This window comes from Falco cherrug, chromosome 2 (assembly GCF_023634085.1).
Source record: "Falco cherrug isolate bFalChe1 chromosome 2, bFalChe1.pri, whole genome shotgun sequence".
NCBI classification, from domain to species: domain Eukaryota; kingdom Metazoa; phylum Chordata; class Aves; order Falconiformes; family Falconidae; genus Falco; species Falco cherrug.
Window position 1 is genome coordinate 20,501,080 of NC_073698.1, and position 12,435 is coordinate 20,513,514.

The following is a 12,435-nucleotide window of genomic DNA, read 5'->3' on the forward strand; positions in this document are numbered from 1 at the left end:
ATATAAAAAAAATGTAGTTTAACATTGTATTAAATAGGTTATTAAAGTAAGCCATGTTATTATTTAATAAAATTTTTACTTCTGTTTTTAGTGGTCTGAAGGTAAAATTCCCTATCCAGAGACTCATCAATGTTTACGTCTAATCAAGAAAGTAAGGTTTATTTGGTATTAAATAAAGGGCCTACACTAAATCTTTGGATTCTCACTGAAAACATTCAATGTTTATATAAAAGGCAAATAAATTAAATGTGCTTTGTCACATTTAGTACCTGGGAGGAGAACTCCTCTAACGTTACCCTGAAGGATCAAAGTCCTCCACCCTTTGGCAGCCTCGGGAAGGCGGGGAATAGCTTCCCTCTAATTCTCAAGGGGAACATGGTAACGCGCAAAGCTGTCAAGCTGCTAGATTGTGCTGATAGTACTGCTGGGCCCTGCGCCAAGAGGAGGCTTCTTTTTTATTTTTTAATTTTTTTTTTTTAAATAGGAACATGTCCTTTCTACAAGGTGAAAGTATTTTCCCCCCTTTTGAAGGAAAATTCCAGTGTTTTCCTTTGAAATACTGCCTTAAGTGAAAAGCCTGAACAAACACAAAGATGTGATAGCGTCAAAATAGAGTGTACAAGCTAAAGATAGAGTGTGCATAACGAGAGTGGTTAAACAACAGAATCTGAACCATCTGCCCTGCAATAATGTTTGGAGAAAAAAAAAAAGTGAAGGGCTTTTTTATAGATCACTTTTCAAAATAACTGAGCTACTTATAACTTGTGAGCTAAACATTGTATAATGCTGAAGCTGCTTAAAATAATGAAGCTCAAACATGCCTATCTGTGCAAAGATAAACTATTTTTTATAATTTATATTTAGTTAATTGATAGATAAGGAATCCACTTAAGCTTCGGTAATAAACAATTAACTTCTAATAAATTACTATGCAGAGCCAACAGCATTTGTGTTTGACCTCCGACAGTGACTTAACACTAAGTTGTAAGTACCAGAGTTTAGAAATATTAAATTGCTGCATACAAGAGTCTGAAAATAGGAGAACAAGTCTTAGCTAAAGACTGATCTAATGCTGATCCTGTTGCTCGCTCACTCTGGGTCCATATCTCAGCTTTATTCCCCATCAAAATAGGGCTATTCACCCTATTATCCAGCGTGCACCACGTGTAAATCAGCACAGTCCTACAGTCATACTATACACCATGGAAATAAAAAATATTTTAATCTCAAAGATTTAGTTTTGCTACAAGTTTTGGGGTTACTTCCATTGCAAGAATGTAAAATATTATTTGCATTGCTGTAAAACTTGGAATCGTGTTCCCAGACAAAAGTATCCAGGATTTTTCCAAATTCGAAACCAAACAGAGAAAGAACTCCTACCCCATTTATTTTAGCTTATATGCCCAAGTAGAAGACAAGATTAAAAAAATGGATATAAACAAACGGGAGGAAAAGAAATCAAGCAAACAGTGTGATGGGCAGTGATCAAGATTCCTACTCCCTAATCTTGTTTTGTGCATGACACAGCAAATGACTTTTTAAAGGAAGAATATAAGGGAAGACGAGCAGGTAATTTTCAAGTCTATATAGAAAACACCTCGCAGTCATGGACTGCAATGGTATCAGCACAAAGATCTCTGCCTGAACATTGAACCAGCAAGAGGTGAAGGCCAGCATCACTGGCCAAGGAGAAGTGGGAGTCTGCCTCCTGGCTGTCTTGAGATGTGCTGCACAGGGGTATAAGGAAGACCTGGAAAGTGAAAACAAGCAGTTTACACTAAATAAAACAGAACAAGGACAGCACAGCGTTGGCATATAAAAGAAGAGATGATACATACACAGGAGATATGCAAGAAAAACATATTTATCAATGCATTTGTAAGGATATTAACATGGCAGATTATGCTTGGTAAAGTCAGAGAAAAAACAAAGTTGTAATAACTGAGACAGAAAATGCTGAGTACCTGGAGAGTTTTAGCTATATGGGTAGACAGGAAACATATCTTATAAAATTTTGCAGAAAGTATCTGCAAAATGTATATGGAGATGTAAGATGTAAAGAAAAGACCACTTTAAAGACAATGCCTTGCTTGTTGGCTAAAGGGAAAAGCAAGATAGTGCTATTCACTTAAACTGCAGAGGTTGGCTAAGAACCTTGCAAGAAAGGGCAGTGGCGAGACACAGACTGTTTTCATCATCTTCCCACAAGCTGACTGAGAAGTCAGTATAGTGAAATAGGTAAAAAGCTAAATATAGTAAAAATACGTAAAAAACCTTCTTGATTGTTCTTTAAAATCCATCTCAGTGCCTTAAAGCAAATCCACAGGCTGTCTGGCATTTCCTAGCAGAGCGATTATACTAAAATAATTTGAGATAAGATTTTTTAAACTTGTGGACAACATTACTTAAAAGATTCAATGCAACAAATGTAAAAATAAAAACAACAAACCCACAGAAAATTATATCCATGTCCAAGTAAAATTTAAAAGACAAAAGCTTTACATTCTGTTGAATGACTCAGCATACTTGTAGCCAAGTATTTGCAGTTAGCATTGGCAAAATACTGTCATTTTCTAACACTATATGAACCTTCCCTATCCCTCTCTGGAAATCTCTACCCTCAACTTCATAGCAAATGCTGACAGTGCAATATTTATTGCTGAATAAATCATAACTATACCCACAAAGTATGACATGAGTTTTAAAACTGCCCGCTAGAAGGCAGAATTCGCTAGCGCTACATTTTACAAACTGGACTGATGACAGTTTTCCCTCTACTTGGTATTTAAGTAACAATTTGAAGGTAGTTAAAATAATCTCAGCTAAACAGTGGAACAGCTGTAGATTCATTATTCTGCTGCTTGTAATGTATTTAATACATAAATATTTACACTGAAAAAAATGTAGTAATAACGCATCTTAAAGCAAAAGCATCAAAGTCACTAGAGAGGCATCACGACCAAAAACTGTAAAAACTCCATGTGTTGTGGAGACATATGGATGACTGCACTGAACGTTCCTGCATCGTCTCAAACTCCTAGCTGACCTTTGAAGGACAGAGTACACAAACCCACAGTCCTAAACAAGGCAAGATCAATGCCTTGTCCAGAATGCAAAAGGTGCCAGCGTTATCACCAAGCCCACTTTCTGCCAAGCAATCTGCTGGGAGAGGTGCAGTAAGAGGAGGCTGTGCTGATTTGCTGTGTTTTCTCTTTCTTTGGTGGATTCCTTGTTTTCTCAGGCAGAGTGCTTCAGGGATTTGCAGTGTCAGCCACTAGAAAAAGAAAGGCTCTAAAAAAGCAAGGATAGAGAAAGAATATCCAAGAATTACAGACTGAGAATCCTTTAAACCCAATCCTGGGAAATCACATGATTAGTAATTTGAAAAGGCAGGGAATGACTACTCAATAAAAAATCCAGCCTTCCCTAGGACAGGAAAAAATTGTTCAACTTGTTGAGATGTTTCAGGGCTTTTGGGGTATGCTGGGTCTTGCAGGAGTGGACTGACAATAAAGCATCCAGCTGAAGACCCATCCACATCTGCAAAAGGACACAAGAAGTGAACCGGAGGCAGAAGAGGCCATGAGGCCCAAGGGCAGCCAAAACGCCACCAGCTGAGATCGCAGGCTGCCCTCTTGGCACAAGCTGCCCGCCATTGACAGGGATCTGCTGCGCATGGAGAGAGCATGGCTCATGCCGTGGCAGTGCAAAGGCACCTTTATTTTCCAGAAACACCCACAGGATATGGGATTCAGGCTGTAGTCTACGATACAGAAAGTTTTTGAACAGAAGCTGTGGGCCTTTCTCATTAGTTTGTGGTTTCAGTCTTTGTTACTGGTGAAAGGGTTAATTACTCATCTATTTGGCTTCCTTGATCTTCTTGTTTTTTTCTCCCTTCAGTTAATTTATTCTAATGAGGTGTTTACTTAGTGTTCATTTCCCTATTCTTATACAAACAATATCCCAGCTCTCACCACGAGTTTTTTCTTTATGTAGCCCAATATAAGGTAGAAATGCTGGGTGAGAAGAAACCAAAGCACATTGGTGTGGCGAAGGGCCGCTGAGCTCCTGAAGAAGGAGAAGTAAGATAAACTGCTCTTGGAATCAGGGATGCTACTTTACATAACTAGATACAAATTTTATTTTTAGATTCCATGCATTTAAGCTATACAGTGAAACAGCAGCAGCTTATTAACAACAAGTCTTAAAAATCCATTTTGTGCTGAAGTCATGCCTTTAGATCCTTTCTTTTCTACAAGTAGTAGGCTTTCCAATTTCTTTCATGTCTCCTGCACCTCAGAAGGCTTTCAATTCCCAGCTCTGCCTCTTTACTCTCTCTTGCATAACTGAGAGATTTGCCAAGGAGGCATATACTGGGCTAGATAGGGATGAAGTCAAATCCATGGAAACTTCTTTAAAAAAACATTCAGATTCATACCATATAATGAGATACAAAACAAGATGTATTTTTCAGTATCAAAAGCACTCATTACCTTTATCACCAAGCTCCCTAAAAAAGGTCGGTCCTGGTTTAGTTTTGGCAACACATAGCAGTGCAGCATCTACCTCCTTTAAAGACACAAACAATAAAATACAATTAAAATAATAAAATATAAAGCCTGTTTTGGAAGAGAAGTCTATTCAGTTGAGTAACAGAAAGAATGCAAGTTCTTTTGAAGAAGGAAAGGAACATTTTGCTTACCTTTTTTGTCAGTTTCTTGGCTGAGGCTTTACCTATAATAATAATAATAAAAAAATCATCATCATTCAATAACAAACTGACTTTAAACTTTGATCAGGTTCTGTGGCATTTCTTCAGATTTTAATGGGAAAACGCTAAGTAATATGAAACAGAGTATTTTGTAATAGGCAGTTTGTTTCTAATTCCCACAACCATCAAGAAAGGACAACATTTTAAAATAATAACAGCCGTCTGTTCAAATGTTCTTACAACCTAGATGAAACCACAGCCCGCTTTGGTATCTATGACTGACTTCCTAGTGTGATTTTGCATACTGTAAGCTACAAATGTAGTACAGATTCCAAAGCAAGATTATACAGTAAGAAACAACTGTAGTATTTACGAAGGGAGTTGCATGCACACATAACAATGCTTCCAAGTGCAGGCTGAGTATGCAAAAGCTAAGAAATATTTAAAAAGAGAAAAAAGAACGAAAATGTTGATGTTTCCATTAAGCAGAAGTAAATTGAACAACTCTGCTCCTGAAAGAGCATCAGATGAAACCATGCAAAATCCTAAGTGTTTATTAGTAGGTTCAAGTCCATACACTCAAATAGGGGAGCCAGTGGCAGCTGTACAGCTTGTATTCCTGTGTAAAACACCTGTTTGAGGAGCTGCGATGTATTGTCAGTGAAATGTTTCAGCTGGTTAGGCAGGGACCACAGACATCCTGCCATCACGGACTGGCCAGAGCTGTGCTCCATCCCTTCTCAGTCTATCTGCCTTATCACACTGGTCTGTCTCCTCAGCATTGTTCCTCACACAGTTCTTAAAACCCTGTGTCCTTCACTCTTACCACTCTTAGCTCACTGCTCCCTTCCTTCATCACCAGTTCCTCTGGATTCCAGCCAGCTATCCCCTCCTATTTATTCACACTGTGTAAGCTCAAGCCAAGCTGCTTGCATTTGCTCTGAGGACTGGTGCCCCTGTGCACAGCAGCTGGCTTTGCTCCATGCTCAGACTCTGAGGCTTACTTTGCTGTTTCACGGGCATCTTGCATCCAAACGATCACTAGTGCAGCACCACTGTTTGGAAACGGACATGATGGAGACAGCCATCAACAAAGTTCTGCCAAGCATTGCCACAGGCCTGTAATTTAGTCAGACAGAGGTGCACTCTCTGGAAAATAGTGGATTTCCATAAAGCTGGCATAAGACATGCTCAGCTGCAGGGGGTCTCCACTGGCAACTTTTAGCTTCAGACGAGGGATGCTACTGGAACATCTCAACCAGCAATATGTCATTTCTCAGCACAGGCAAACCAGCGCCCTGGCCTCTGCTCCCTGAAAGGGCAGAAACAGTTTTGCTGATAAATTCCTCTCCCCACCCTGCCTCTCCCCAAATCAGCCTAAGGCAGACACCTGGCACATAACATTTCAACCCAAATGTTTAAGTTTGACAAAAGTTATAAGCAACTAAAATTAGGGTTTTAATACTGGAGTGTTGAGTGACCCAAGCAACAGGTGTTGCCAACACCACCTGTTACTGTGGATGAATGCGTTTCTGTGCAGTGTGTACATATATTTACACCCATGTAGACACACATATATAAAGCTACATAGATAGATATCTTCTAGCTCACAGGATGTATGAAATCTGCCTCATTTGAGATAAAAGAAGTCAAGACTAGTAAAAGGCTGGGAGAACAAGCAAAAATCACTACATCTAGTAAGGCTGAGTCCTGAACACCAGTCTAACACTGTTTGCTGCTGCACAGCATTTTAATAAATGCCTACTTAGCAAATCAAGGGATTAGATCTCAGCTCTGAAATGTTGCGGCCTCTGTACAGCGTGCTTCAATGTGGAATTAAACTACAGCAGCTCTTTTGGCTCTGGGAGACTTGCATAGCAAGCAGCCTTATAGGAGGGCATGAGTCAGGCTGTAGCTCTGTGAAAAACAGTATCTGAAAGAAAAAAAGGGAAACCCACCCTGCAATGTTTTTCACTGTAAATGCTCTTTGCACTTGTCTATACTGAAGGCAGTCATACACCCTTATCTGGTTAACAGCAGCTCCACTCATTCCACTCTCCTGGTGGCCCCAAGAGCATCACCTCGGGGATGACAGCTGCTACTGCAGAAACATACTGCAACCAGGAGCTTGATGAAGGGAGACAAGCAGAACTCTGCGAGCTGAAAAGCACTGGGAGCTACGGTTGAGACACTAGTTGGCCAAGCTTGTGAAGCTCTACATTTGGTTAAGTCTATGTCTCTCTTCTTTGTGTTGTATTCAGCACAGTAACCCCGAAACACTTCAGCTACCCAGTTTTAGGAAACACATCCCTAGTGAGAATTACCCTACCTTGATAAAAATTAAGATAAGGAAAGAGAATCTCTTGTAGACGTATGGACTCTTTCCACCAGCCAGCAGTTACAACCTCAACTGCCTAGAGCTCATAGAAATGGCTGTGGCTGCCATCAACATCTGCTCTCTTGCACTGAACTGTGGTCACCCTCCTGAGGACATTTCAAATGTTGACATGCTGATTTGACCTCTTTCAGAGATGAAAAGGCAGTAACAATAATGATACAGAGGTGCTCATGCTACCCTTGAATATGGGAACCTTGGCACTGGTGAAAGGACTAGTGGAGGAGAGGAAGCCTTTGCTGAGTGGCAGAAGACGACAGTCACATCACCCCAGGACACGGTGAGGGGCAGAATGAGGTGGGTGAGAGGTGGCTCCTGCCACATCTGACTGCACAGGGGGCAGTAGCTACAATAAAAGCAAAAAAGGCAGGGGGAAAGGGACAGATTGAAAGATAAACAAAGACATTTCTACTTTTCTTAGTAAATACAGCGGTGATAAATGTGGAGCCTTTTAATGGTGCTTTTCTCAAATGAGCTTCAAAATCAGAAGATTTAATAACCTCGTTAAGTGAAAATGGCATACAGATGTCAGTAAGCATGTGTGCCAGTAGGCCAGAAATTTGCTTGAAAAAAATCTGACATTTGGGACACTAGTGTTATTTTTCAGATTGCTGTTTGTGTATAGTATTAGAATGCAATCTTATAATAATAATTCAAACTGTAGGATGACTTTCCTCCAGTGATTACTTGGATATTTTCTAAGAATTAAATCCAGTTATATTCTGTAGGTACTGTCACCATATAAAATCATCCGAAGACTCAAAGCTCAGTTTTCATTTGGAAACATTAGCTACTTTCATTGTAGAACTCAAAATATTCCTTGAATACTAATTTAACTCTTGGTGCTTATTCTCTCCATTTCTCCACTTCCTAACAATGAGATCCCTTTAAACACCAACAAGGAAAGTTCTGTTAATGTCACACACTACTGTATCAAATGTGCAGCCCTCTGAGGAACCAGGTGTCTTTAAGATCTTGTCTACAATAATTAGGAAAAGAAGGTTAACTCCTCTTTGTAGAAAATGCATTGCAAAGGTATGAACAGTCTTCTTAGCTGGTTTGTACACTGAAAAAAGAGCACCTCTTCCTTTCTATCGATTAAATATTGGTGCTGTCGCTCCTGACACATGACTACAAATATATGAGGATCTAAGTCTTTCTCTGAGGAATACAGGCAATGGTTATAATTATTAGGAACTATTTAATCTAATAACTAAAAGATCTGTATAGTGCACTTTTCTATAGTTTTGTTCTTTTACCTTGATAGATTCTTACTAATAGGTAAATTAGTGACATAATGTTTGCAGTAGTAACAGTTTTACTTTGGTATCTAAAAAAATCCTTGGAATTTTTATTGTTTTGAACTTCAGTGAATGAGAAGAACAACTACTCCCCCCCCCCCCCCCCCCCCAACCTGCCAAGATTGTGATGGAATTCTGGCTTAAAGGACAGTGAGTATTTTCAAGGGTGTCTACATACTTTACAGATGGTAGTGTCTAATTTTCACCATCTATAGTGGATCCATGAAACAACAATGAGGTACAGACACACCTTTCACGGACAAAAAGCCATTTTAGCTTTTTAAGATGAATGAATACTGAGTCTTACCTACATGCACACAAATTCTGTGCTGTTAGCCAAGGAAGTTAGCTGACAACTGTAATTAAGAAAACACTGCCAGAGCAGCTACATCTGTCTAAATTCGCCCCCGGCAAACCTCGGTATTTTGTCATGTACATTTCTTACAATAGAAGTGTTGCCATCATCTATCATTTTTTTTTACACTAGGATGTAGAATGGACCTGACATCAATGTTAGGATTAACATTAGGAAAAGGCTGAATTGAACAAGTACTCACTTGCATTCAGTAACACCTATTTACACCTGTACAGCTAAGGAAAGGCTTAGATCTGACAAAAGATGTTTAGAGCCAAAGAATGAACAAAATCACTAAGACCAACCATTATAACAACAATAATCAAATGCAAAAGCAAAAGTAGAGAAGCTACTACTAACTGCAAGAAAACGTAATTTTACATGTCCGCAAGATTGCTCTATTTTTGTAATATGGAAATTAAAATTATTTTTTGAATCAATCTTTCTCCACAGCCTTAACTTCAAAAGAGAAGAGTATAAAACAGGTATCTTTTCTTAGGATGACAACAAACTCCTGTCCTTTCTATCAGCAAAGTCACTCAGATGGTTTGAACACGATCTCTTTCTAGCTCAATTTCAGACACAGTGATAAACAATTAAAAAAAAAACCCAAACAATTAAAAAAAAAACCCCAAACCATCCTCCTAGTTTTTAAATTTTAGATGGCAATCACTGCTATCTTTGCTGAAGCTTGGCAAGTTCAAAGTCATACTGGGGTACCAGGAAACCATTTGTTTCTTCATGAAAAATTAAGACGAGAACAGCATTAAGTATGTCACAATTCAAACAAAATCTGACTCTGCAAAATGATGAGTGAGATGAACCTTTTAAGCAGATGGGATTTCAGCACAGTCGTAATCTGAGGATCAGGGTGTTTTAAAAACCAAATCCACTGTGTGCAGCTCCTGCTGTGGCCTTTACAGCAGAGCCCACCCTGCAGCCTTCCTGCCATGTGAACAAGAATTTGTATTCCTCTGTTTTAGCCGGCTGCCAACTTTCACACAAGCTGAACTCTGAGAATCCTGCCCCTGCACCCCGGTGAGCTGGGTTAGATAAGAATAGTGTATGCTGATTTCCTTGGGGAGGACCCGTTAAAATTTTTGTTTAAATTAGCCTAAAATAGAAGATCATTTAAATTCAACAGCTTGTATTTCACTCCCAGCTCTCTCTGGTATTTTTAATGATACTGGACAAGTACCTTATCTCAATGTGGTGTCCTTTGTTTACCCCCCTTATTTACATTCTCAGCTCTTTAAAGGTCTTCTATGCATTTATAAAGTACTTACTCCTAACAAAACCAATAATGTAAAGGGCAAAAATTCAAACCAGTAATTAGTTCCTTAAGGCGTTCTTTTGAAATATTGGTGATATTGGAGATAAATCAAGGACAGCAAAAAAAATTAAGGTTTTTTTGAAAGCATGACAAAACAGGTGGTCAGATTGCTATGATAGCTCCTAGCAAACCGTATCTGAATAATAAACGAGCATGCCATTTAAATGAATTAAGAATCCACTTCAGCTAGAAAGCTTTTCCTGATTTAGTGCACTGCTCCATTGAAAGATAATTGATAAAAGTCATTTCAATCACATGAATTAGTGAATTGAACCACCTGAATTGAAATCCAAGTATGCCCAGTGGAAAGGGCAATTTGCAGTAATAGGAGCTTCTGATATGCTTTACAAAACAAGCTTTGCATCTGTCCTTCTTTATTTAGAGCAATTGTTCCTTTGAGGAAACAAGAAATATACAGTGCTGGGCCAAGGCCAGCGCTGGCAAATCTCCATTTCAGAAGAGCAGTTGCGTCAGAGCCAGTCAATACCAGAAGGTTTCTCTGTGAGTAAGGCAGCCCCGGGTTAAAAGGGTGGGATGCTGATGCAGGGAGAAAACATCAAAGGATGACACAGTCTTTTAGGAAACTGAAACAGACTGAAAAATTAAGATAAGCCAGTTTTCAAAACTTGTTAAAAAGACTGTGGTACTGAGTCACCAGCAGCGCCAGGAGTTCCGAAATAACTGAAGGCACCAGGGCAAAAGCAGACAGGGTGCTCACTACAGAGCACACAAGCAGCTCAGTTCTCACTGGGACTGCAGCAGGAGTCTGTGGGGAAGGCAGGGAGAGCAGCAGAACAACTTTTCCTTGGGTATTATCCAAGGAAAATTACTTGCTCCCAGATCTGCTCTAGTAACATATCCAAACTGCAGATAGGAAAAACTGAGAATAGGTTCAAACTTCCAAGCTTAGCACAAGTCTTGCACTGCAATGATATATAGCATACAGAAAGTTATTCCTGAGCAACAGAAAAGTCTAACAGGCGTGTTACGGCAGCCCTTGGCTGCCAAAGGAGCATGTGATACAAGCTAAGAGTTCACATGTAACACACAAGCAGCAAGAGGCCAAGCAGAAAGCACAGTCATGGATGAGCATCTCCCCAGCAGGAGAGGCTGCCAGCCCTCTGGGTTGGTTCTGAGCTCAGGACTGGAGGGAGTATCCAGAGGAAAAATGTCTCGTGTAAAATGCAAGTCCTCAGACTCCCAAATAACCACCTCATGCTTGGTTCCTCTGGCTTAGTTTAGATGTCTAAAAATTATATGCCTAAATCTGAGTGATCTCTACGGTGCTTTGCTGTAACTATGATGGTGTAAACACATACGTAGAAAAGGGTTTATAATTAACTTTGAAATCTGCTGCTCCTATTTCAGATCTGAAGAGGAGCTCATAAGCCCAAAAGCTTGCCTAATTTTTCTAATTTACAGCAGCTAGTCTAATAAAAGATACTATTCTCTGTCTATAGCCCTCACCCTGACTAATGACCCCAGGCTCCCTTTACAGTCAAGGGAGAGAAACAGACACAGGAAAAGAGCAATTTACTCCAGGTTGAGATAGGTGTCTAATACAGGCCTTGGACTCACCTATTTCCTTCTGCTAACTTTAAAGACATGCTACAATCACTCACTCTGACCTGACATTCAGATTTTGTATGTCTAAACTGAATAAATTAATCCTTCTGCACGCAACCTGGTAACTCACATCACAACTGCTTTTTGTATTTGTAGTTTTTTATAATTTGTGTTACATCTGTAATCTGTTTTTTTCCAACCTCCTATGTATCAGTCTGATGTTAGAAGTGCTAAGGGCATGTTTTATTGAGAACTTAATCAGATACAAGGGCAAAGTGTACTGCAGTTCAAGAGGCACAGTGGCTGCATAACTGGAGCAATGAAGTATTATAAAGGACAATTAAGATTACCTGGAAGGAGCTGTACCCATAAATACATGTTTCTGAGACCAGAAGGGTAGAGAATGATTCCTGTCAACCTGCAGAGAATATTACGTAGTTTTGTCTATTGGGATGGATGGCGTTTCCTGAATCTGCACAAAACCATGAACCTTCCACAAAGAGCAGGCAGAGCCTCAACTCCAGAAAAATTCCTAGTATTAGGCTTGAGATGGTAGTCAGTCTCATCTAGCAAAGAGAACAGCATAAGCCAGACTAAGCCTTCAATAAGATTTAATTAATGAACTTTGACCCTGCCGTGAAATGAAAAAGAGAGGATTTCTGTAGCATTGCTTGCTTTATGTTGTCATCTCCCATCTCTAACAAAGACTAGTTTTTTAAAAGCTATAGTGTTGGAGCATATGCTAGGGTAAGGTACTAACAACAGATGAAGACA

At 39.5% G+C, this 12,435-nt stretch overlaps 1 protein-coding gene across 1 annotated transcript in view; it reads right to left on the reverse strand.

Annotated features, from left to right (window-relative positions):
* MICU2 (mitochondrial calcium uptake 2) overlaps window positions 1–12,435 on the reverse strand; it is a 151,477-nt gene that overhangs the window by 34,689 nt on the left and 104,353 nt on the right. Inside the window, exons 3-4 of the mRNA XM_055701485.1 lie at window positions 4,703–4,734; window positions 4,494–4,569 (exon numbers count right to left, since the gene is read on the reverse strand). Coding sequence (XP_055557460.1) covers window positions 4,494–4,569; window positions 4,703–4,734 — 108 coding nt within the window. The remainder of the gene's footprint in view (window positions 1–4,493; window positions 4,570–4,702; window positions 4,735–12,435) is intronic.